General features: G+C 42.9%; 2 protein-coding genes across 3 annotated transcripts in view; one reads left to right on the top strand and one right to left on the bottom strand.

The window, feature by feature from the left end:
• Positions 1–3,432, top strand: part of LOC106571849 (poly(rC)-binding protein 4) — a 76,427-nt gene extending 72,995 nt beyond the window's left edge. For both annotated transcript variants that reach the window (XM_014145340.3, XM_014145339.3), the window contains exons 13-14: positions 1,866–2,035; positions 2,280–3,432. In XM_014145340.3, coding sequence (XP_014000815.1) covers positions 1,866–2,035; positions 2,280–2,637 — 528 coding nt within the window. In that variant the 3' untranslated portion in view covers positions 2,638–3,432. The remainder of the gene's footprint in view (positions 1–1,865; positions 2,036–2,279) is intronic.
• Positions 3,433–14,871: 11,439 nt separating this feature from the next.
• LOC106571850 (dedicator of cytokinesis protein 3) overlaps positions 14,872–27,190 on the bottom strand; it is a 72,194-nt gene continuing 59,875 nt past the window's right edge. The window contains exons 40-54 of the mRNA XM_082961980.1: positions 26,788–26,892; positions 26,555–26,696; positions 26,308–26,474; positions 26,107–26,193; positions 21,486–21,665; positions 21,256–21,339; positions 21,041–21,157; positions 20,812–20,933; positions 20,586–20,724; positions 20,417–20,498; positions 18,895–19,007; positions 18,592–18,676; positions 18,334–18,456; positions 18,139–18,221; positions 14,872–18,036 (exon numbers count right to left, since the gene is read on the bottom strand). Coding sequence (XP_082818106.1) covers positions 17,407–18,036; positions 18,139–18,221; positions 18,334–18,456; positions 18,592–18,676; positions 18,895–19,007; positions 20,417–20,498; positions 20,586–20,724; positions 20,812–20,933; positions 21,041–21,157; positions 21,256–21,339; positions 21,486–21,665; positions 26,107–26,193; positions 26,308–26,474; positions 26,555–26,696; positions 26,788–26,892 — 2,259 coding nt within the window. The 3' untranslated portion in view covers positions 14,872–17,406. The remainder of the gene's footprint in view (positions 18,037–18,138; positions 18,222–18,333; positions 18,457–18,591; positions 18,677–18,894; positions 19,008–20,416; positions 20,499–20,585; positions 20,725–20,811; positions 20,934–21,040; positions 21,158–21,255; positions 21,340–21,485; positions 21,666–26,106; positions 26,194–26,307; positions 26,475–26,554; positions 26,697–26,787; positions 26,893–27,190) is intronic.

The following is a 27,190-nucleotide window of genomic DNA, read 5'->3' as shown; positions in this document are numbered from 1 at the left end:
CGGACATCGTCAACCTTCTTTTCAAAATGGTTGACGAAGTCATCCGCAGAGAGGGAGGAGGGGGGGGGGGGAGGGGGAGGAGGATTCAGGAGGGAGGAGAAGGTAGCAAAGAGCTTCCTAGGGTTAGAGGCAGATGCTTGGAATTTAGAGTGGTAGAAAGTGGCTTTAGCAGCAGAGACAGAAGAGGAGAATGTAGAGAGGAGTGAGTGAAATGATGCCAGGTCCGCAGGGAGGCGAGTTTTCCTCCATTTCCGCTCGGCTGCCCGGAGCCTTGTTCTGTGAGCTCGTAGTGAGTCGTCGAGCCACGGAGCAGGAGGGGAGGACCGAGCCGGCCTGGAGGATAGGGGACAGAGAAAATCAAAGGATGCAGAAAGGGAGGAGAGGAGGTTTGAGGAGGCAGAATCAGGAGATAGGTTGGAGAAGGTTTGAGCAGAGGGAAGAGATGATAGGATGGAAGAGGAGAGAGTAGCGGGAGAGAGAGAGCGAAGGTTGGGACGGCGCAATACCATCCGAGTAGGGGCAGAGTGAGAAGTGTTGGATGAGAGCAAGAGGGAAAAGGATACAAGGTAGTGGTCGGAGATTTGGAGGGGAGTTGCAATGAGATTAGTGGAAGAACAGCATCTAGTAAAGATGAGGTCAAGCGTATTGCCTGCCTTGTGAGTAGGGGGGGAAGGTGAGAGGGTGAGGTCAAAAGAGGAGAGGAGTGGAAAGAAGGAGGCAGAGAGGAATGAGTCAAAGGTAGACGTGGGGAGATTAAAGTCACCCAGAACTGTGAGAGGTGAGCCATCCTCAGGAAAGGAACTTATCAAGGCGTCAAGCTCATTGATGAACTCTCCAAGGGAACCTGGAGGGCGATAAATGATAAGGATGTTAAGCTTGAAAGGGCTGGTAACTGTGACAGCATGGAATTCAAATGAGGAGATAGACAGATGGGTCAGGGGAGAAAGAGAGAATGTCCACTTGGGAGAGATGAGGATTCCAGTGCCACCACCCCGCTGGCTCGATGCTCTAGGGGTATGCGAGAACACGTGGGCAGACGAAGAGAGAGCAGTAGGAGTAGCAGTGTTATCTGTGGTAATCCATGTTTCCGTCAGCGCCAGGAAGTCTAGGGACTGGAGGGTAGCATAGGCTGAGATGAACTCAGCCTTGTTGGCTGCAGACCGGCAGTTCCAGAGGCTGCCGGAGACCTGGAACTCCACGTGGGTCGTGCGCGCTGGGACCACCAGGTTAGAGTGGCAGCGGCCACGCGGTGTGAAGTGTTTGTATGGCCTGTGCAGAGAGGAGAGAACAGGGATAGACAGACACATAGTTGACAAGCTACAGAAGTGTTGTTTCTTGTATTATTGTCTCCTGTGTCTTTATAACCTTTAGACTACTCAGATTAATAAGAGGCAAATATGCCAACTCTCTCTACCCTGTCTCTTTTACCAGGGCACGGTGCACTGCAATTAAGGAAGAGGTTGGAAAAACTGTGTATTTCACATGCGTGATATAGATGACAGGGCCATAACATACAAACAATGTGATCACAATGTTTAGAGAGGAGTGCATTTCATACACAGACCGTAGAAGACCAACAATAGCATGTACGCACATTCTCAACACAAGCTTTTACAATTATTGCTAGCATTTTTAATCATTATTAATAGTTAGCATCATCATCATCAACACCACTTTCATATAGCCTACAGTAGCTTTGTTTGATATATTGCAATATTGAGACTCTTGAAACAACTGTCAAAACAATGTCAATGTAATAATTAACTCTCAGGCAATCTGAACGCAATCAAGTGATTAAAATCTCTGCGTAAATAGATATGCACTGGATATAGTTGTCCATCCATCTATTGTTCTATGTCTTGCAGCTGATAGGCTCGATCATCGGCCGACAGGGCACTAAGATCAATGAGATCAGGCAGGTGTCGGGGGCTCAGATAAAGATCGGCAGCCAGCTGGACGGAACCAATGACCGACACGTCACCATCACTGGCACACCAGTCAGTATCAACCTGGCCCAGTACCTCATCACCTCCTGGTAAGGCCATTGGCCAATGCGATCCAGGCTAACCAATCAGTAGGAGAGGGGATTTGACAGGTAGAGGGAATTCTGTTTCCATAACAGTCCAGATTAAAGGTTAAATAACTTGGGGATAGGCAGTAATGAGGTCATGTGCTCTTGTTCTGGTAATAACCCCTTAGATAATTCATACACCTGTATTGTATTGCATTGTACTGTATTCGATTATATTGTATTGTAAGCCACTCTTCTCTCTCCATAGTTTAGAGACAGCTAAATCCACGGCCCAGGCAGCCTCCATGGCCACCCCCAACATGGCTGACCTCAATATGGTCTTCACACATCCCGCTTCCCCGGCCTCCTCCCCCCACACCGCCTCCACCCTGGCAGCCATGGGTACCCTCTCCCCCACCCCCGTCATGGGCCACCCCTACGGCGCCCTGCCCTTCTCCAGTCTGTTAGGGGTCAAGTCTGTCCCCTTCCTGACTCTCTCCAGCCCCGCCCCCCAGGTCGCTGTTACCGCAGCCCCTTCCCATGCCTCCCTGGCAGCCTACACTACCAAAATCTCCTCGGCCAACTGCATCAAGAAACCCGACAGGCAGAAGTTTGCACCCTACTGATGCTACATGCTACACCTCGCTAGCCTTCTTCTGAAGGCTGAAATGAAGGACAACTGTCTATTATGGCTACATCTCAAATGACACCCTATTTCCTACATAGTGCACTATATGGTGAATAGGGTGCCATGTGAGACTTGCCCTATGTTCTTCCAATCACGACCTGATGTAGCCATATCTGCTGCCAGAGATTATCTTGGCTGTACTTTAGAATTCACCACAAGGAAGAGACCAACAGAGATTTGGACGAAAGCTATCATAAGGTATACTATACATTACATATATAGATGATTTGTGAGTTCCCCATGAATTTATGGACTGCTTTCACCCCCACCTCATTGAACTGTTATTTATCACTCGTATAGAGCACAGTCCTAACTTGGGAAATGCACTAACTTGGAATTTCATGTAAATCATGCACTGATGTAATGGAAAGTGTGCATCTCTCGAGTTAGGAATAGGCCCAAAAGTATTTATCCTTCAGTAAGTTTGTAAATTATAATCTGATACAGATGGCTGCTCAACTGTATGATGCTTTTATACAATGTCTGTGATTGCTTCTTGAAGTTTTTAAGAAAATCTGTAAATGTTTGGGAAGAAAAATATAGTTTTTTTATGCCTTGTGCTATAGCTAGTACTGTACTGTTCAGTGTTATGTTTGTTTTTGTTGGGTTTTGTTTGAAATGTGCAACTAGTTTTATCTTGTTTCTTTCTATTGCTTTGTTTATTAAGGTGGCTGCAGGAATGCATCTCCCTTTAAATTGTACCGTTGTCCATTAAAGGTGGAGTCTGCAACTTCTTTGTTGCCTGTGGCCACGAGAGGAAACGCTCAAACAGTCAATGCGCAAACGAAAACACACTCAAAAACAAAAGCCAATCAGTGTGCTTCAAACATACTGCAAAATACATGAAACACCCAAGTAGTGGTCCTGCTTTTCTTTTTTCTTTTAGAGATAATCAATATTTTTGAAACCACAGTGAAGAAGGCGCTTGTCAAGTCACTTTACACACCATATAAAAATGACATAACACCAATTCTCCTCCAGCCAGGTTATTTTCATTTTCCCCCTAACTGTCACGAGCCAGTGGGTGGCACATTATTCCAAATGCCAGGTTTTTGGAGGGATGCTCTTCGCATCATTGTGCTCTTGTCCTCGAACAGTAACTGCAGTGAGACAGACAGGCACCTCAACCCCACTGGAGCAGAGGGCTCCGCCTGCATTCACAAATACCCGGCACACACAGACAGGGTTACTACGTAAACACACACTGCACACACACTTGGACGGTGAACTCACACGCATACATGCACGCACACATATTTACGTTTTAGTCATTTAGCAGAAGCTCTTATCCATAGCAATTTACAGTTTGTGCCTATAGTAAGCCAGCTTGGTGAGACAACCACATATCACAGTCATAGTAAGTGAAATGTTTCCTCAATGAAGTAGCTATCAGCAAATTCAGTGCTAGTAAAAAAAGACAAGGGCTAGTGTCAGCTCAAGAAAAGTGGTGCTCATTCCACCATTTGAGTGCTAGGACAGAGAAGAACTTTGACTGGGCTGACCGGGTGGGAGGGCCAAGAGACCAAAGGTGGCAGAATGGAGTACTCGGGTTGGGGTGCAGGGTTAGAAAGTAGGGAGGGGCAGTTCCCCTTGCTGCTCTGTATCCACACACACACACTTAAATACTGTGTACACACACGTACGCACGCACGCAAACACACATCCAGATCAACTGATGCACAGAGACGAGGGTACAGGTGGAGAGAGCAAGGAAGATAAGGGCACATGCAGTGACAGCTAGAAGACAAAATACTGTAAAAGGAAATTCAGCAACAGCATCAACATTCACCACAGCAAAATCATCCTCTGGAGAGAAAACCAGCCTTATTTCATTCCACTCTTAGAATACTTCTCAGTGGGATTGACAGGAGGCCTTGACAGCGATGTGTCATTACTGTTGGCATAGATATTCACTTACACGTGGTCTCAGAGGCATGCAACAATATTACCCTTTCACCAGGCTGTGACGTCCCTTTATGTAAATTCAGCTGAGGGCCGTGAAAGTATTCAAATTATCCAGTTTCTTTCCGCTGCTGATATGGAAGAGCTATTGTTAGTGTTGGCTGATTTGCCTACTGTAGAATTGGATCTCCCTCCCTCCCTCACTTTCTCTGTCTCTCTCTCTCCTCCTCTCTACAGCCTAATTCTGCTCCCTGAGCATTGAGCCAAAGGTCATAAAATATCTATGCCCTCAATGGTCTGTCTCTACCTCCCGCATCCCTCTCGCTCTCCATCTTTCTACTACCCCTCTCTCTCTTTCTTGCTCCTTCTCGCTCACACCCTATTTATCTTCCTCTCTCATCTTCTTACAAAGATCTCTCACTGCACACAATAATAAAACATTTTTATTCATGTATACACTGAAAGCAAAACATCATTATCTTGCATGATCTACAAATCAGAAAGTACTATCTTTGATTATGTTTACGTCCCAACACTACATCATTAACAAATATTGTGCTCTGTACAAATGCCCATACTGTATATATGAATGAGAATGCACAGGAGCACTTGTGCCACCTGCAGGAACAAGTATACATCGCACCGTTGAATGCACGGCTGCCTAGGTCTGCTACCTAGTCTAATGCATTTTGACAGCTAACTGATGGAGTGAATTGAACAGCCGTTGACCTTTGTCTCACAATCTATCCATCTCACTCGCTCTCTCTCCCCCTTAATACATACAACACCCTGTACAGGCCTCCTGCTTTCTATGTACATTACATGGAAAGACTATGGAATGAGAATCAAATGAGAATAAATGAGCTGTGATGTCAGACCACAGTAGCTATCCTACCTTTATTATTCAGGTTGTTTTCCCTAATCCATTCCCAGAGTTGTTATTATTTGCTGCCTGAAGCACAGGAGGAGGGAATTGTGTAGGCAAAAGCATCATCTAGGGTCTGCCATGGACCCAGGGATCCGAAGTGAACCCTTTCATAACACACATACACATGCACACACACTTTCACGTACGCACACTTGCTTACACTGTAAAAAGAAAAGGTTCCTGGAGTATCCTTTAGGGGTTCTTCAAATTGAAACTGTTGGGGAACCCCTATAAGTTCTTCGAAGATATACCCAAGTCCAATGGGTATATCCTCTGACGTGTTGATGTTAATGTGTTGATGTTCTCCGTATCCATAGCCAGAATGAATTTGCAGTGCATGGTGATCGAACAGATTTCCTGTTATATTCACCAGAGGTGTAGGAAAGGTGAAGTCTGAATCCAAAAATATGATGATTAACAAAACATGCACACAACAGTATTCATACATTAGTTTTTGTGGTAAATGTGAATGAAAAAACTGTTTTGTTAATGGTTTTCATTCACATACCTTGTCCATAATGTAGAGGCCTATGGGATATATTAATTGAACAGTTAAGGGAGGAGGATGTTAAATGTGATCTGCATAACATACCGATACCAATTTGTATACCTTTGTATGCCTCCTTGTCTGTATACCTGCAGACATAGACACAAAAGTGAGCAGTTCAGTCATCTGCACCCAATACAGCTAGCCTTCAACATATTCATTTTAAATGTTTTATTTAACCTTCATTTAACCAGGCAAGTCAGTTAGGAACAAATTCTTATTTACAATGACAGCCTAACCCGGCCAAACCTGGACAATGTTGGGCCAATTGTGCGCTGCCCTATGGAACTCCCAATCACGGCCGGATGTGATACAGCCTTTAACTCTTTGTTGATTTAATATTCATTAAATTGTCAATTTTCTGTTTTAGAAAGATTTGCACAAATATGAAAAGATAGACGCTATCATCATCAAACAATATAAATTTAGATCATACAAGGGACAAAGCTTACCTTAAATTGAGGAGATCTGCACATTTTTCAGTTAATTGTGTGCACCTGCTGTCCTTTCAAATTCAAATCCAAATGTTTCAGTTGGGCAGTTAGGTTCCTGCAAGAACACCCACCATCCTTCGATGAACCCCACCTCCTATGGGGTTATTGGAAGAACCTTTTGGGGGAAATGTTCAGTGCCGAGAACCCTAAGGTTCTTCTAAGAGCTTTGAGGACCTTAGAAGAACCCTTGTTGAACCCCTAATTTTTAGAGTGTATGGCGGCACAATGCACACACACACAGTGTGGGTGACTATAACTGTGGTGTAGGCAACACAATGCAGTTACTGGAATCATCATGACCACAGCATCAAAGACCTGACAGATTCTCTACTTTTTCTTCAAACACAAAGCATAGCAAATGGATGGAGTTGAGTAGTTAATGGCATTTCCACTGATGTCTGGCTTTAAACAAACAAAGCATATTGTGTGAAGGAAAGTTCTCATGTTGTTTTAAATAGGCTACTAGTCAACTTGAACTTGAGACAGAGTGCATTTTCTAGATCATCATTGGATATAACACATTCATATACCACACCGTTACAAAAGGCCTTAAATGAAAGATAACAATTTGCTATTTCTGTTCGTTAATAGTCAATAAAAAAGGTGTTCACAAAAATGGATATGGATAGCATCTTTTTTTAGTTGCTGATTGAAGCATGGCACATGATGGAAGTTTGTACCCAAAGACCCATCAAAGCCCCATGTACACATACATTAGTCTATAAAACAGTTTTTCCCTATCTGTAACTTGGGGACCCCCTAGGTTTGCACATCTTTGTTTTTCAAATCAAATCAAAATGTATTTGTTATATACGCCAAATACAACAGGTGTAGACTTTACCATGAAATAATTATGAGCCCTTCCCAATGATGCAGAGTTAAAAATAAGGAAAAAAACTAATAAATAACACATCGGATTAAAATACACAAGAACTTAGATATATACGAGGAATAAATACACAATGAGTAACGATAACTTGTCTACATACACAGGGTACCAGTACCATATCAATGTGCAGGGGTACAAGGTATTTGAGGTAGATATGTACATAAAGGCAGGGGTAAAGTGCCTAGGCATCAGAATAGATTATAATAATAATAATACAAGTAAAATAAAGAACAGAGTACCAGCAGAGAGAGAGAGTGTGTGTGTGTGTGTGTGTGTGTGTGTGTGTGTGTGTGTGTGTGTGTGTGTGTGTGTGTGTGTGTGTGTGTGTGTGTGTGTGTGTGTGTGTGTGTGTGTGTGTGTGTGTGTGTGTGTGTGTGGGCGCGCGCGCGCGCGCGCGTGTGTGTGCGTATGTATGTAGTGAGTGAGTGAGTGAGTGAGTGAGTGAGTGAGTGAGTGAGTGAGTGAGTGAGTGAGTGAGTGAGTGAGAGTGAGTGAATGAGTAGTCTTGTGAGTGTGCATAGAGTCAGTGTAAGATAAGGTCAATGCAGATAGTCCGGGTTAACATTTGAGTAACTATTTAGCAGTCTTATGGCTTGGGGGTAGAAGCTGTCACAGAGCCTGTTGGTGCGAGGGCCGATGCTCTATTACCATTAGCAATTTTTTGGGCCTTCCTCTGACACAGCCTGATATAGAAGTCCTGGATGGCAGGGAGCTCAGCCCAAGTGAAATCCGCACCACCCTCTGTAGCTTTGCGGTCGAGGGTAGTGCAGTGGCCGTACCGTTCAAGATGCTCTCAATGGTGCAGCTGTAGAATCTTTTGAGGATCTAAGGGCCAATGCCAAATCTTTTCAGCCTCCTCTTCCAGCCCAGCATTTGCATACCTGTTCAAAAAAATGATGAAGTGTTTAACTGGTTAAATCAGGTGTGCCAGTGCTGTGACATTGAGTAAAGATGTTACTACATCTGAAGGGAGATGGAGAAGAAGAGGGATATACACAATATCCTTAGCAGATGGAAAAGCTTTGGATCTGGAACCTCAGCCGTTCCCTTTGTAGGTAAAAAGTATTATCTTTTATTAAAAAGACTGGTATGCCATCTTGACTTGGTTGTTTAAGGTATTCCAAAGAAACCTGACATATTAATGAATCAATCTTTGAAAATAATCATAATGATAATGACAAATACTGTAAAAATAAATATCATGCTATTGTCACTATCTTAGAATGTAATTACCGAAATTTGAACGTTCAATGTTGAAAAGGGAGGAATTATATAATATGTTACGTAATGGACAAAGGAGTTTGACCATCGTTACTATCACTCCTTGTTTTACAACTAACTCTATTACAGAAATGGAGGGGAGGACATTTCTCGTCTTGCTCCTCTCAGGTCAGTGGCACTATCTTTCTGTCTGTCTGTTCATCCGTCCGTCTGTCAGTCTGTCTGTACATTTGAGTGTGCGTAGTGGTGAAACCCAGAGTTACTGCAGAGAGAGGTACACTGACCTGGCCACCATAGACAGCATGGAGGACTCTGTAGGCAGTGGTTATAGAGGATCAGTCTGGATAGGGCTGCTGAAGGAGGATTCTGTCAGGTGGTATTGGTTACATTCAGGGGAATGTCTTGACGGGAACTTGGGTGATGACAACCCAACACCATTGTGCAAAAACGCACTGGACGACTGGAAGATGGTACGGTATGGTTCAGATTGTAAAAACTGGATTATAGTGCGATTAACATTTTAAGGTATTATCCGATTGAACCGACATATGCAGTGGTTACCGTGAATGCATTCTCTGCATTCAAATCTTCCACGATATGGATTTAATCTCGGCCATAACATATTTTTGTTTTTATCAATACATGTCTTTACTTACCCAACCACTTAAACACTAACCCACATATCCCTTGACAGTAGTCCTTGTATTTACAGTAACTATTGGTTTTATGAAATCTGCCTATTTCTCTAATTTCAGAGATAAATTCCCTATATGTTGCTGTGGACTTAGCCTTTATCTGGGAAGATTATCTCTGATTATATTAGAAGTACTGTTGACAGCACTACACAGACCTAGCCAGTGCCCTGAACCAGAATGAAAACCAGAAGATCCAGACGACTACAACGTGGGGGTATTATACATGGATCGGCCTGCGCAGAGACTCCTTCAAGTGGTCAGACCAGAGTGCCTACTCATTCAAAAGCTGGAAGCAAGGACAACCTCAACGCAATGTGACCCACAAATGTGTGGTGTCTTCTACACACAAATGGGAATATGAAGTTGAGAGATATGAAATGACATACCCTTTCTTCTGCCATGGTGCCCTTCATATATGAAAAGATAAGTAGTCAGAGTGAAGCTGATACCAGACTCCTCTGTGTCCATGACTGATCTGGCTGTGCTGGAGGCCACCTTACAGCAGATACAGGTATAAAATGATGGAGAAGGAGATGTCTCAAGATGCCAAACTGAGTTGGAAAAGGCAGCCAGGCGGAGAAGACTTCAAGGAGGAGATGGAGATGGAGAGATGTGAGAAGAAAAGGGGGAAGAAAAAATTAAGGGAAAAAGAGAATTATAACTTTGTGAAATACCATCTGATCTACAGTTAATGTTATTCATCTCCTATATTCTGATGGGATATTTAGTAGCCTATGTATTGTCACATTTTTTGTCAAGAATTTATTGTGAAATGTGTAACTTAACTAATACAAAAACCTTTACTTCATGCTAATAAAAAAAATGTGTTCATAGTTTTTATTGGTGGAGATTGTGGAGAAGCACATAGCGCTCCTCCACTCCTCTGTTCTAATAAGTGGTAGCCGTGGTACAGGCCGGTTAACGCCATGCGGACATTTTGTTTGTTTGCAGTAAATTATGACATACTGTACATGTAGCCTGCGCAGCTCAACTCTAAATATTTATTACTGTTTAAAATACATTTGTTTTTATTGTCTAACATTACCATTAACCTCCCTGGGCAAGGTGGGACGTTTGCCAGTGGAATCGCGTAGCACAAAATACAAATACCTCATAAATGCTATAACTTCAATTTCTCAAACATATGACTATTTTACACCATTTTAAAGACAAGACTCTCGTTAATCTAACCACACTGTCCGATTTCAAAAAGGCTTTACAGCGAAAGCAAAACATTACAATATGTCAGGAGAGTACACTGCCAAAAATGATCACACAGCCATTTTCAAAGCATGCATATATGTCACAAAAAACAAAACCACAGCTAAATGCAGCACTAACCTTTGATGATCTTCATCAGATGACACTCCTAGGACATTGTGTTATACAATACATGCATGTTTTGTTCAATCAAGTTCATATTTATATCAAAAACCAGCTTTTTACATTAGCATGTGATGTTCAGAACTAGTATACCCACCGCAAACTTCCGGTGAATTTACTTAATTACTCACGATTAACGTTCACAAAATACATAACAATTATTTTAAGATACAGAACTCCTTTATGCAATCGCGGTTTCAGATTTTAAAATAGCTTTTCGGCGAAAGCACATTTTGCAATATTCTGAGTAGATAGCCCGGCCATCACGGCTAGCTAATTTGACACCCACCAAGTTTGGCCCTCACCAAACTCAGATTTACTATTAGAAAAATTGAATTACCTTTGCTGTTCTTCGTCAGAATGCACTCCCAGGACTTCTACTTCAACAACAAATGTTGTTTTGGTTCGAAATAATCCATAGTTATATAGAAATATCTCCGTTTTGTTTGTGCGTTGAGGTCAGTATCCGAAGGGCGCATTTCGTGACAAAAGAATTCAAAATATTCCATTACCGTACTTCGAAGCATGTCAAACGCTGTTTAAAATCAATTTTTATGAGATTTTTCTCGTAAAATAGCGATAATATTCCAACCAGGCGACGTTGTATTTGTTCAAAGAGAGAAAGAAAAAATGGAGTCCTCTCATGCACGCGCGCTCCAGTGTCAGTGTTCCCTGCCTGACCACTCACAAACACTCCTGCTGTTTTTCGCCCAGAGAATGCAGAGCTCTCATTCCACTTTCTGGCGCCTTCTTATGGAAGCCTTAGAAAATGTCACGTTACAGCAGAGATGCTGTATTTTTGATAGAGATGCCCTAGAAGGACAACAAATTGTCAGACAGGGCACTTCCTGCATGGAATCTTCTCAGGTTTTGGCCTGCCATATGAGTTCTGTTATACTCACAGACACCATTCAAACAGTTTTAGAAACTTTAGAGTGTTTTCCATACAAATCTACTAATTATATGCATATTCTCATTTCTGGGTAAGAGTAATAACCAGTTTAAATCGGGTACGTTTTTTATCCGGCAGTGAAAATACTGCCCCCTAGCCCCAACAGGTTAACTTGCACCACTGTCTTTGACTGAGTTTGGTGGAGCAGGTACAAGCAAGTATCATGCACTAGGGGTCAAAGTGTGTTCCTGAAAGAATGCACATACTTGCTTGAGCACCTTTACACTACGCAAGCGCTACTCTGTTCTTGAAGAAGGGGTGGTATCATTTTAGTTCATAAATTGTTTTGCCAGTAATAAAATGCGTATGCTTATTCTATGCGTGGAAATAGTAATGTTTAAAATATGTAATCATTTCACTTATGCTCCTTTTGTAACCAGGATAGAAGTGGGAATTTACCAATAGTGAATTCATGAATATCAGCTGGATGCATTCATGTCAGTGGAGGCTGCTGAGTGGAGGATGGCTCATGATAATGTCTGGAACGGAGAAAGTGGAATAGCATCAAACACATGGAAACCATGTGTTTAGTGTAGGTGATACGATTCCATATTTTCCCCTCCTAGCCATTACTACAAGCCCATCCTCCCCAATTAAGTTGCCACCAACCTCCTGTGATTCACGTGCTTTGAACTTGTTGAGAAACACCGATTGCCTAATGGCCAACAAGCTACATAAACCATCAACTAAAATTAGGATTACAGCTATCATGCTTGTAAACAAATTATAGTGTTCAAAAACCATATTAATGGAGAGCTTTTTATAAATCATGTTTTGCTGCATTTAAGTGCAGAAAATGCGGTTATCAAGGTAATTTCCTTAGGAGAAGTGGGAGCTCTGGATAATAGGCGAGTTTCCACCAGTAAATACCAGTTGAAGGGCCGTTCAAGTCGATTATTCACAGTTGTATGTGGTAAATGTCCACTTCCCACTTGGTTACGAATGCAGCATTACATACCTGCCCTTGCTGACTTCCAGATATGTGGCAGGTAATGTTACGATCCTAACCAAGTACCACTGGGAAAAATCCACTTGAACGTCCCTCCAACTGGTAATTACAAGTGGGAAACTCGTCTATCATGCCTGAGCTCCGACTTACCCACATGCTGACCTCTGGCCAAGGCAGCAGCTTCTCTTCCTGGGGTCCAGCAAAATTAAGGTAGTTCATACAATTTTAAAAACATAACAATACATTCACAGATTTCACAACACACTGTGTGCCCTCAGGACCCTACTCCACCACATATCTACAGTACAAAATCCATGTGTACGTGTGTGTATAGTGCGCATGTTTTATCGTGTGTGTGTATGTATGTGTCTGTGCCTATGCCTGTGTTGCTTCACAGTCCCCGCTGTTCCATAAGGTGTCTTTTTAATCTGTTTTTTAAATCTAATATTACTGCTTGCATCAGTTAGTCGATGTGGAATAGAGTTCCATGTAGTCATGGCTCTATGTAGTACTGTGCAGCTCCCATAGTCTGTTCTGGACTTAGGTGTCCGAGCTATGCGCCAGCAGTTCAAACAGACAGCTCGGTGCATTCAACATGTCAATACCTCTCATAAATATAAGCAGTGATGAAGTCAGTCTCTCTTCCACTTTGAGCCAAGAGAGATTGACATTAGCTCGCCGTGTACATCCAAGAGACAGCCATGCTGCCCTGTTCTGAGCCAAGTCAACAAGTCCTTTTTTGTGGCACCTGACCACACGACTGAACAGTAGCCCAGGTGTGACAAAACTAGGGCCTGTAGGACCTGCCTTGTCAATAGCGCTGTCAAGAAGGTAGAGCAGCGCCATGGACTTACTTCTCCCCATCTTAGCTACTGTTGTATCAGTATGTTTTGACCATGACAATTTACAATCCAGGGTTACTCCAATAACCTGCTCAATTTCCACATTATTAGTTCATGGTTGACATAGCTTGTTGGCCATTCGCCAATTACCGTTTCTCAACGAGTTCAAAGCATGTGAATGCATCCAACTGGTATTTACGACTTTGCAACTGGTAATTACCACCTTCCCACTTGCTTATGAATGCAGCATTAGGGTCGAGTGCCTGCTGGCCAACTGCATCACAGACACATGCCAGATCTGTATTAAACTATCAGCTAACCACATCATATGGTATAGGTTGTGATCCCTTGCTTAGACATTGCATGCATTAACCAATGGTTGTGTGACATATCAGACTGTTAGGTCGAGCGCCAGATTGCTATTAACATGTGGTTAGCTGATACGTAAAACACCCATCCAGGATTAGCAAGATCTGGCATGAGTCAGCAACATCTGAGTAGGAGAACAGGACTTAGCCATCGGATGCCTGACTGAACAGTCGATGACGTGGCACGCAACCAGTGATGTAAAGTACTTACAGTAAGTAAAAGTACTTAAGTAGTTTTTGGGGGTATCTGTACTTTACGATTTATATTTTTGACAACTTTTACTGCCACACACCTAAAGAAAATAATGTACTTTTTACTCCATACATTTTCCCTGACACCCAAAAGTACTTGTTGCACTTTGAATTCTTATCAATAGAACATCCCTGGTCATCCCTACTGTCTCTGATCTGGTGGACTCACTAAACAAATGCTTCATTTGTAAATTGTCTGAGTGTTGAAGTGTGCCCCTGGCTATCTGTATAAAATACATTTTTTTTTAAATGGTGCAGTCTGGTTTGCTTAATATAAGGAATGTGAAACTGTTTATACTTTTACTTTTGATACTTAAGTATATTTTAGCAATTACATTTACTTTTGATACTTAAGTATATTTAAAGGTAGTATTTCCATTATTTAAAGCAGCTGTCAATTTAGCTTTGCTTTTGGTGAATCAACTTCACTTCAATGTCTTTTTAATACTTTCTATACAAAGTTCCTACAAGATGTAATGCCTTTTGCTCCTTTGAACCTTACAAGAAAAAACATATTTCACAACCAAATGTCTTTAATAGCTAAATATGTGTACTGAACTGTCACATCTGTCTGCAACCAAATTTCCTTCTGATAAAAAATAAAGATTGACTGATTGACTGACAGTGATTTGTGTATGTGGAAGTAGCAGTGTCACCTACTGTCAATTTCCATTCCCAGTCAAACATACTGCCAATCATTGGTTCTATTTCCCACAGAGCAGCAAGCCATGGAAATGACAGAGTCAGAGCTGATAAAAGATTGTCTTTAATGTTTGGCATTGTTAATGAATCCATACCACAGCAGTTATGGGAGTAGGAAAACCACCTTTACAACCAAACACTGTTTGATCATGCTAACACCATCTGTACAAGAAAGCACATTGAAAAGTGTATAAAGTATTTATATTTGAAGACTTGAAGTCAAGAACAATGCAGACAGCCACAGTCTAATGTTTTTGTCTTCTTTAAACATTGATTATAGATATTCATCAATTACGTCAATTTCTGGAGTACATGTATTTACACAAAACAACAATAAAATTATTTTAGGGGGGGGGGTCTGCAATAATTTTCAAAAATATTTCACAATACCGCTGTATGTACAGTAACAGAATTTACATTGAAAAATTCTATTGTACCTATATTTGATCTGAGTATCGCTCCTCTTCACACAAACATCAGCTTCCCCATACATCTGACTTTCATCCTATATTTGATCCATAGTTCTGTTCTTCCATACTAACTCCACAGTCTGCAAAACATACCCTGCATCCTTCCATGATACATCAGTGAAATATGTCCTCACAACTGATGTACCTGCATACAAAAATAGATGTTGTCTGATCAGTGGACAACCTAATGTGCAAGAACACAAAGCAAAGCATTCACCTGCAAAAAACTACTTGGGGAAACAAAGACCTGTATTTTTTAACAGTAACCTCCACCTTCCAACCCACTGGTTGGTTATACATTACATCTCAGCAAACACTGTCTGTTGTACTTTCATTGCCCAAGGAGATCAACCTCATGGTCCTGTCTGAGCTTCTCATACTCATCCTCTGTACACACAAACATCTCTCTATTGCAGATCAGAGTGAAGAGAAACTGCAGGCAAAACTAAGTATACTGTAGCGCTACAAACCAAACAACAATCTTCAACCAAGGCAGGACAAAACAGATGTCACACATAGATATCATGAGGTTTGTTCGGGAAGCGTAGAGAACGTGATGAAAAAAGAGAGCTGTCATTTCATGAGCTTCACAGAAACAGTCAAGTGAGGTGTCGGAATGAGAGACTGATACTGCATTTCAGTGCACTTAAGGCAGGTAGTTGTTTAGAACACTGTTTGAGGGAGTTTGGATTTGCCATTCGGTGGGCAGATGGGGTGAAGGTGAGTAGAACAGGTAACAGACAGGAGCAATGTCATTGCCATTAGTCCTTTTACACACACACATATGTATTACTTGTTAATTGTCATTGTCTTGAAACATATAGAGGCAGAGATAGGGTGTGATAATTGTTTTTATGAGTATAGTTAGTCCAATAGGTGGTTGAGGTACTGTTGAGCCATTATTCTTCGCTACTTCTCATCTTACTCCTAGTTGAGTGTTAAGGATGTTTTCACCATGGTTATTTTCTCCATCACTATCTTCTTTCAAGGAACAATCCAGTATTATTGAGTCCAACTCAACTCAAACTGACATTGGGAACTCACTGTTGTTCCAGAGCGCTCTGTGGCACCTGACAATTCCACCCCTTCCTTGTAGCCCTCCCAAGGATTTATCAGCTCTTTTAGTCTGGGTAACATTCACGCTCCTCTCATGAGATATTTCGGTCTGTTACACAAAAGACAAGAAGACTGTAATAAAGACAACTTCACTTGAACAGAAAAGAAGACCTGCCACTTGCGTAATACAAACAGCACATCTTGTTTGAATACATTCACATTGTTTTCCATACGTACTGTATGGAGGGATAATCCTAAACTGAGGTTTATATGTCCCTAGAGGCTTTGGTCAAGAAGAGTGACCCAGGTCCAAATAACAGACCTGCTTTCAATGAGAAGCAGGTAGCAGAATAGAACAGAAGATTGGAGAATGTCATATGGTGAAGCACTATACAGCGTTTTGTAAAACAGAGGATGGAAAAGTCTATTTGAAAACCCCATACATACTGTAGCAAGTGTATCAAAATAATAGATATATGGAGCATTAAAAGCAGAAAAGTCATCATGACTTTACTAAGAGTATAACTTTCTGTAGTTGCCTTTCGTTGTGGAAAAGGGAGGGGGATTCTATTTGGGGCTCGTATGTGTTGATCATTTTGATGAGGATCGTCATGTTTCACAAAACGGCTGTATACTGTTCTCAAATGAAAATAAACTAAACATGCTCACAGACTAGTTGTACAACAGTGTACAGTCAATATCAATTTAAACAAAGTCATTATCGGTCATATTGTCCAACAGATAATATTCCCTTATTAATTCCTATGATGCTGCTTCATCCATTCAGAATCAGACTGAATACACTGAGGAGAGTGAGGGTGCAACTCAATAGTCTAAAGTGGCTTCCTCTCCCCTTCATCTGCTCTGATATAAAAAACATGGGATGGATGAAAGCAATATTGTTAATGCCTACAATGTATTTGCATGATTCAACAGCCCATGTTCTTTCACATCAATACAGATGAAGGCAAGGAGACAATGGGAAGGGAGCCACTTTAGACTAGTAAGATGCACCGAGGTGAGTAAAATCTCCAAGAGGCCCAGCCCTGTAGTCTCCTCATGGTGTCTCCTCATGCTCCTCGCTGATGCACTGCTCCCAGGCAGCCTTGGCTAGCTCCTCTCTGTGGCTGTGGGGGGAGTGGAAGATCCTCCGAGGAAGGGGGATGGGCTGGGGCACCAAGGAGCTCAGGTCCTCCTCAGGGATGCACCCTTCCCTCAGGTAGGGCTTGGGGGGCACAGCTGGGGGCTGAGGGCGCCGGTAAGGAATGTGGTGTGGGCCGTGGATGGGTATCTGGTGGTGGGTGGGCCCGTGGGGATGAGGGTGGCCATCAAGGCCGACCGGTTGGTGGTGAGAGTGGGGGTGGGAGTGAGTTTGGGAGTGGGGGAGGTGTGAGACAGGGTTACGGTAGTGAAAGGGTCGGACATGGTCGAGGGACTCTGGTTCTGGCCCACTGTAGTGGATGTGCAGATAGGGAGATGCCAGGTACTCATCAGGGGTCCACAGGTGGCTGGGTAAGGGCTCCATGGCGTCATTTCGCACAGTTTGGGCATCGGGGTACTGGGCCCCAAAGTTACTCTCACTCAGAGAGGAGACCCCGCTGCTGGCGCTGCCCGAGAGGGTGGAATTACTGCCCCCCAGGGCTGACTGAGGACTAGTGGGTGAGCCGGGTATGGGGTGGAGAGGAGACTGGAGGGATGGAGAGCGAGAAAGAGGAAGATAAGAAATGGGTTGGCATCTGTTGACCAAGAAAAGAAGATGTACCGTTACAGTATTTGAACTGTCTTTTACCTTTCTGAGAGAGCGAACAGGCAGTGCCGGGGGCGGGTCACTGTTCTGGTGGTGGAACGCATCAAAGTGCATCAGGAAGTGACCTAAAGAGGTGAAAACAATCATATCAGAATAAACTTCCAAAACCTCCTGTCTAGTGTACATGACAGCCAAGGGACTCTTACACATAGATAAGGTGTATATAATTGGTGTTACCTGGTGGGAAGGACCTGGGTGGGACGGGGGGCATGATGATGCCCCCTGTAGGTCCCTGGATATAGGGCACTGTCTCCCTGCCCTCGCCATCTAGACTCCAGCTGCTCGGGGCACTAGGGAACACTGGGGGAACACCAGCAAACCACAGGCTCACTATAGAGCTAGGACTGTAAGTTCTGTCCTACTTAGCTCATTTCTCATGAACACTAGAGAACACCAGCATTTATCAATTTTAAGACAGGCATACAGTATACTCACCTTTCTCTGGCAAGCTCATGGGAGGGTCAACGCACGGCTTACAGGGGTTCACTTGCTGGAGTAAGGCACGCTGCAGATGGTTGCTCTGCAAACAGAGAGACAACAGAGTCTAAAGATAACTGAAAAGGACAAGAACAAACAGTGTGTTCTGGGGCTCAGTACCAGTCTATTTCTGCTTTGGCCAGCCTATCGTTCTTACGCTCAGTGAACTAGCTGTCGTCTTCTCCTTAATTAACTAATGCAGCAATGTCATCAGTTGACTTCTGTGCTATTTTAACATAGTTTGGTCTGTAACGTCAGCACCTGTCCGTTCTCAGTCATGGTGTAGTACATGGTGTTGTTGACTCTCTGGTGAGGCGGCAGCAGCATCATCACCTCCCGGTTGGGTTTGGCTTTATCCGGCAGGGACGGAGAGCCTGGGGGAGGAAGGGGGGAGAGGACAGGTCAGACAGACATCAGAGACCCATTGGGATAATCTCAATTGGATTTGCTAAATTCTTCATGTCCTCTTCTCCATCCTCTCCTTCCCTCCTTTCTTTATTTTTTACTATTTTCTACATTGTAGAATAATAGTGAAGACATCAAAACTATGAAATAACACACATAGAATCATGTAGTTACCAAAAAAGTGTTAAACAAAACAAAATGTATGTTATATTTGAGATTTTTCAAAGTAGCCACCCTTTGCTTTGATAGCTATGCAAACTCTTGGCATTCTCTCAACCAGCTTCATGAGGTAGTCACCTGGAATGCATTTCAATTAACATATCCTTCTTAATGCGTTTGAGCCAATCAGTTGTGTTGTGACAAGGTAGGGATGGTATACAGAAGTTGGCCCATTTTTTCTAAAAGATCAAGTCCATATTATGGTAAAAACGGCTCAAATAAGCAAAGAGAAACGACAGTCCATTATTACTTTAAGACATGAACTTTGAAAGTTTCTTCTAGCGCAATCGCAAAAACCATCAAGCTCAATGATGAAACTGGCTCTCATGAGGACCGCCACAGGAAAGAAAGACAGAGTTACCTCTGCTGCTGAAGATAAGTTCATTAGAGATAACTGCAGCTCAGATTGCAGCCCAAATGAATGCTTCACAGAGTTCAAGTAACAGACACATCTCAACATCAACTGTTAAGAGGAGACTGCATGAACCATGAATCAGACCTTCATGGTCAAATTGCTGCAAAGAAACCACTACTAAAGGACACCAATATGAAGAAGAGACTTGCTTGGGCCAAGAAATACGAGCAATGGATATCAGACTGGTTGAAATCTGTCCTTTGGTTTGATGAGTCCAAATTTGAGATTTTTGTCTTTATGAGATGCAAAGTAGGTGAACTGATGATCTCTGCATGTGTGGTTCCCAACGTGAAGCACGGAGGAGGTGGTATGATGGTGCTTTGCTGGTGACACTGTCAGTGATTTATTTAGAATTCAAGGCACACTTAACCAGTATGGCTACCACGGTATTCTGCAGCGATACACCATCCAATCAGGTTTGCGCTTAGTGGGACTATCATTTATTTTTCAACAGGCAAAGGGTGGCTACTTTGAAGAAACTAAAATCAAAAATATATTTTGATTTGTTTAACACTTTTTTGGTTACTACACGATTCCATGTTTGCTATTTCATAGCTGTAATGTCTTCACTTTTATTCTACAATGTAGAAAATATTAAAAATAAAGAAAAACCCTTGAATGAGTAGGTGTGTCCAAACTTTTGACTGGTACTGTACATTATTGAGAATGTTAAATGTACAACTGGCCAAGAACATGATGATGATGAGTTGGAGGTATTTATTGCCTGGTGCAGGTGACACTCACCTCTGGCACTAGATGGGGCAGAGTTAATAACCTGGGAGGAGGTGGACCGAATGGAGCTCAGACTGGAGGAGGAGGGGCTTGGCTGGAAAATAATATATCTGTTCATTCACATATCTTCAAAACATACAAAACCTGCGTGTGTTTGTGTGTGTGTATTCATTCCACCCACCTCCATGTGAGCCGTGTCCTCAGGGTGCTCTCCCAATAGGCCGTCTGTCAGGATGACCAGGTTTCCTCCTGCCTCGCAGGAGGTGTGAGAAGAGAGGGAGGAGGACAACTGACGGATAGAACCCTGCAGGTTCATAGGGCTGCAGAGAGAGAATAATATTCTAATCTCACAGATTACTGCAACATCTCTTTTTTCCAAGTTAAATCCTGTACAATATGTGACTGACCTGTGTCTGTGAATCAGACGGACACTTTCTGGGCTCATGTGGCTGTGAGTGGTCTTGATGCCTCTGGGATTGTTGACTCCAGTGCAGGCTGCTGGCAACCCCTGCTGGACCACATATAAACACTGCTCTGAATAATCACTGACTGCACACACACACACACACACACACACACACACACCCCCCCAACTCATTAGGACACACAAACAGAAGAGTATGTAGAACCACTCACCTGATGTAAACCAGTCCTCATCATGTGGAACTGATCTATCAGCTTTTTGTGCAGGGGACGCATTTCTGGGTGCACCAACTTCTCATGGACAGCCAGCCCCACTCCAAGGATGTGAACCTGTGACAATGAAACAACACGTAGGAAAGATATAGTTTCTGTCTTCTATACCCATATACACTGTGTGGACCACTGACGAGTTAAGAGCTTTGTCTGACCTGTTCCTGCATCAAGTCTTTGAGCTGAGTGATCTTCTCTGTGTCCTCTGCGTGGCTGTTCATATAGTCCTTTTCAAAGAACGCCTGTGGAGGAGGAATATAGGATATGAATGCGTTACAAGACATGGCAGATAACAATATATGTTCTGGAAGAAAAGGACCAAAGTATCCATTCAAATCCACCGACCGACCCACCCACCCCCATCTCCCTCCCTTCCTTCCCTTAGTACCTCCTGGTATCTGGCAATGCCCCCATTGACGGCAGCGTCTATGACCCCGTTGAGCAGCATGCTGAGGGGGTTAATGTTGCCTTGGTGCTGTCTGTGCTGGTACTGGCTAATCAGGGTCCGCAGCTCCTGGGTCTTATTCTCCACCACGTAGATGGCATTCTCCAGAGGGCTCACCTCCAACTGCACACACACACACACACATACAGTGCCTTCGGAAAGTATTCAGAGCCCTTCACTTTTTCCACATTGTTAAGTTACAGCCTTATTCTAAAATGTATTAAATAAAACATTTTCCTCATCAATCTACGCACAATACCGCATAATGACAAAGCGAAAACAGGTTACATTTTTTTGCAAATGTATTAAAAATGAAAAACAGAAATACCTTATTTACATAATTATTCAGACCCTTCGCAACGAGACTCGAAATTGAGCTCAGGTGCATCCAGTTTCCGTTGATAATCCTTGAGGAATTGTCTGTAGAACTCCGGGACAGGATTGTGTTGAGGCACAGATCTGGGGAAGGGTAACAAAAAATGTCTGCAGCATCGAAGGTGCCCAAGAACACAGTGGCCTCCATCATTCTTAAATGGAAGAAGTAGGGAACCACCAATACTCTTCCTAAAGCTGGCATCCCGGCCAAACTGAGCAATCAGGGGAGAAGGGCCTTGGTCAGGAAGGTGAACAAGAACCCGATGGTCACTCTGACAGAGCTCCAGAGTTCCTCTGTGGAGATGGGAGAACATTCCAGAAGGACAACCATCTCTGCAGCACTCCACCAATCAGGTCTTTATGGTAGAGTGGCCAGATGGAAGCCACTCTTCAGTAAAAGGCACGACAGCCTGCTAGGAGTTTTCCAAAAGGCACCTAAAGGACTCAGACAATGAAAAACAACATTCTCTGGTTGGCCTGAATGCCAAGCATCACGTCTGGAGGAAACCTGGCACCATATCTACGATGAAGCATGGTGGTGGCAGCATCATGCTGTGGGGATGTTTTTCAGCGGCAGGGACTGGAAAATTAGTCAGGATCAAGGGAAAGATGAACGGAGCAAAGTACAGAGAGATCCTTGCTGAAAACCTGCTCCAGAGTGCTCAGGACCTCAGACTGGGGCGAAGGTTTATCTTCCAATAGGACAACAACCCTAAGCACACAGCCAAGACAACACAGGAGTTGCTTTGGGACAAGTCTCTAAATGTCCTTGAGTGGCCCAGCCAGAGCCCAGACTTGAAACTCTTCAAACGTCTCTGGAGAGACCTGAAAATAGCTGTGGAGCAACATTCTCTCCATCCAACCTGACAGAGCTTGAGAGGATCTGCAGAGAAGAAAGGCAGAAACTACCCAAATACAGGTGAGTCAAGCTTGTGGCAACATACCCAAGAAGACTCGAGTCTGTAATCGCTGCCAAAGGTGCTTCAACAAAGTACTGAGTAAAGGGTCTGAATACTTATGTGATATGTTTTATAATTTTGCAAAAATGTCTAAAAACCTGTTTTTGCTTTGTCATTATGGGGTATTTTGTGTAGATTGATGAGGATTAAAAACAATTTAATACATCTTAGAATAAGGCTGTAAATCAGAATTTGTTCTTAACTGACTTGCCTAGTTAAATAAAGGTTAAATACAAATTATGGGGGTTCTGTGTTGAGAAGCTTGGTGAGTTGGTTACATTTGGATAGAGATTTAGAGTGAAGAGTGATAGTTGAGCATTTTTAGAATATTATTCAATTCAAATTAGTTTCTAGGAGGAGGTAGATTTGATGTAGTATTCTTGGTTTTCAAACTTTATTTTTGTGTGGAGTTAGCATGGCAAATTGAAATAAATTGCACTAACTTTAGTAGCCAGTGCTAATGTTAGCCTAGCTACCTGAGTGCAGTTTTCTCCACCAGAATGGCTAGATAACGCAAACAACAATATAGTCGATTTTTGTGTCATTGCCCACATCAGATTCAAGCTTCTTGGAAAAAGCTGCATCGATCATGTAAATGGACAAACGTCTGCGTATTCAAACTGTACGACACAATGAGAAGTTAAGAAGAAACAGGATCACAAGCAGTTTAAGAGTTGGCTTTTACTTAGGGGCACGATGGGAAGGAACGTTCAGCTAACTGAGCTATAAGGAGCTTGCAGAGGTAATTTTTTATTTAACCTTTAACTAGTCAAGTCAGTTAAGAACAAATTCTGATTTACAATGACAGCCTACTTGTAAAGCACCCCCCAGCCAAACCTTCGCCTAACACGGACGAAGCTGGGCCAATTGTGCGCAGTCCTATGGGTCTCCCGATCATGGCCGGTTGTGATACAGCCCGGGATCGAACCCAGATCTATAGTGACACCTCTAGCACTGAGAAGCAGTGCCTTAGACCGATTGCCACTCGGGAGGGCCAAGTTATGATGCTTTACTTGCTGAGCATATGGGAGTTTCTACTGTCTTCTCCGGGATGTCAAAATCAATTCAGAATGATTTGACTGCTTCCATTGCATCATCCATTAATAGTAAGGCACTGCATCTCAGTGCTTTACTCGCAGGTGGGGCAGAGCCCCAATTGTTTTGAGCCCCATCTGTTTAGCTAAAAAAATATTTGAATAATACTTTTTTGCATGTTATTTCGGCATTAATACATGTTACATATCGGTTTGCAAACAAAATTGATTGAGTTAATAAATCTGCATACAAACATGGTCTCTTTTTTGCTTTCTTGAGTAAGGCAGCTCCAAATTGTTGGTGTTTCAGCTTAGCTCAGTGCTCTCTGTGGTGGAGGCGCAGCCAGCATAAAATACAGAGCGTAGGGGTTGGTCATCTTCTCTAGTTGCGGCGTGATTGGCTCAGCGTTCTGTCACTCATGGTGACACTACGTCACCGCAAAATCTACAGGGAGAGCTAGAAAGTTCAAGCCCCCTTGGGTGTTGCCATAGAGTTTCATTAGAAGTGCCCATCCAAGAAAGGTAATTAGCCACAGATAAAATGACGTCAAATCATATTATATCTACCGTAGCTTTGATTGGACAGATCATGTCAACATCATACTTTCAAAAATCTTAGCTTTCAAGCTAGACAAGCAGTCATCATGAATCACGTCTACAATGTACTGGCAAATCATTTTCAATCTTTTCAATCAAATTATAGATCAAACATATAGGTGCTCATCGGCCATTGGACATAAACATTACACAACAAGTTGGAAATCGCAAATTACACAATGAGTGGTTTGGAAGGAATCAGCGGCTAACTGCAGGCGTTGCAAAGCAATCACTATTTTGCTTCCCCTGCCTGCAATTTGGTGAAGAGGGTGTGTGGTCCAAGTCTGGGTTTAAGGGTCTCTTTTCCAAGCTTAAAAGGATAAACATTCACACGCAACACCATGTGCCAGAAAAGGTTGAATACATAGGCCATGCTGTCAATCCAGCATGACTTCTGCCACAACTGGGTCTCTGAAAAAACAAGCTCCGACTGAGAAAAGACCTCCAACTCAGAATTCCAAGTCGGGAACTTGGGCCTCTTTCTATAGCTCTGACCTGAAGATCACTGACCTTATGATTCAACCTTTATTTTTTTGAGCTCCTTGTTGTCTTGAAAGAACCATAAATCCAGAGAATGCCAGACTTTGATGACAAAGTTTCCTGACAAAATTTGCCCACAAGGACCACCGCGCCACCTTCCTGTTCAAATGAGCACAGCACAACAGTGAGTCCAAAAATGTATTGTATGCTGCTGCATAAATTATGTAATATGCCAGGGAGAAAGTAAATGATGTAATATGCCAGGGAGAAAGCAAAGAAAGTAATGCTAAGTATATGTTGATTTTGACTTGAGATGTTTCTAAGTAGACCCATGTGGGACATATGTATTACCAGATAAGGAAAAACACCAGGCCCCAGTGGGAAAGAATTGCCCCACCAGTCTGCTCGCAGTTGTCCGTTATAGTCAGGTATGTGGATGATCAGGGCTTGATTCATCCACTGACACATTCATTGTTTCCTCTCCAAGCATTGTGAGCAAACCTGTCAATGTTCTCTCATTACTGTACAAACACTATCACATTATTACACATGTAAATGATTTTACTCCTTGCTTGGACTAACTCATTCTTAGCTCTATTGTCTGATTGTGTTGTGTGTTGTGTTATTGTTATTGTTTTTTGTCTTCCCAGTCAAGTCCTGTCATCAGTGGAAGAGCTGAGCTCTTCAACACCATCCATCCATGATGAGCCTGTTCTGCACTGAAGGACAACCTGCACTGAAGTTGAGCCTCTGAACACCTCAACTCATGCCTCATACCCTCATTCAATCACTGCTCTGATCCCTTCCCAACACTGTAAGTAGCCCTCTCATTCACATTCCCCATAATATTGTACTATAAATGTCTTTAGTTCAAAATAATTAGTCTGACGATTTTTGAAACACACTTTGTCGACTCCGTGCGGTCCGCCCCTATACCGTGGGTCTCCCATCCTCCTCAATTTTTTTTAAGTCACCAGCCTCCACTGGTGTACGCGACCAATAAACTTAGATTTTGATTTGACACAAATTATGCACTCGCTTGCATCATCACCCTGAGGCGTCTGTCACAGTGTGAGATGACAGTTTGTGATAACAGTTTGTGATGCCAGTGCTCCTCACCAGTTCTCTCCTCTCCACCTCAGCCCAGCGGGAGATGCCAGGAAGAGGACGAGACAGAATCAGGGTGGTTCTCTCGATCCACAGGCTCTGAAGACACACACACAAAACACCGAGTCACCTTCTGTATAGTAATTATACACAGCTTGTATCAACTGACAATTTCAGTTACATTCTATTCTAATTCCTTCCACACACACATACCCTGAACTCATTCTCCCTGTCCTTGGGTCCCTTGTGGAAGGGTCTGTCATAGTGAAAGCGAGTGACATTGTTGATGCGGTAGAAGCTCTTGATCCTCTCAGGTACGCGCTCCAGCTGAGGCACGTCAGTGATGTCTGACACTGGGGTAACCGCATAGATCTGCAGGTCTGAGGCCAGGCGTTAAGGAAAACACAGCCAAATATACTGACAGACACAACACACAACACATTGACCATGGTTAGGATACACTGAACATCACTTTGTAGGAGGGCGTCATCTGGTTGGTTGGGGTGCTGCATGGCAATGGCATGTGGGAATTCTCCTAGCATCCTTTGCTGAAAGTCCTCCAGCCGTTCATAGTTATAGCCCCGGCACACAAACTCCTTATTCTGGAGAGAGAAGGGTTGTCATCCAACTGATACGTAAAACCAATTGAATATCATTTAAATAAAAGATTGTGCGTGTGTGTGTTCATCTCACCCTGAGGAAAAATGGAAACTTCCTGCCATAGAAGCCCATCCTAAAGAACTCTGGTTCAATCCTCTGCTGTTCTATGATGTTGTCATAGTACGCAGCCTCCATTTTCTATAAAATACAAAAATACTTGATTCAACTCTAAGAGAGCATCTTCAGCTTTTATCAGCAACACACATCAATGAGGTTCCCTTGATCATAGGGGTCATAATGTTTTTGGTATTTCGTCAGTCTATTGCAATGTGAATAAATGTCCACATTGTGAGGACATTAAAGAATTAATATTCAATTCCATTCCTTTCTACTTACTTTCCATCTTCATGATGATGAGTAGTCACTGGGGGATAAAGTAATGGCTGTGAGAGAGCGAGAGAGAGAGAAAGCGCGAGGAGGCATACAGTACTGGGTT

This window comes from Salmo salar, chromosome 15 (genome assembly GCF_965601325.2).
Source record: "Salmo salar chromosome 15, fSalSal1, whole genome shotgun sequence".
In the NCBI taxonomy this organism is placed as follows: domain Eukaryota; kingdom Metazoa; phylum Chordata; class Actinopteri; order Salmoniformes; family Salmonidae; genus Salmo; species Salmo salar.
The sequence above is the reverse complement of the archived record's forward strand: the minus strand, read 5'-3'. Positions and strand labels throughout refer to the sequence as shown.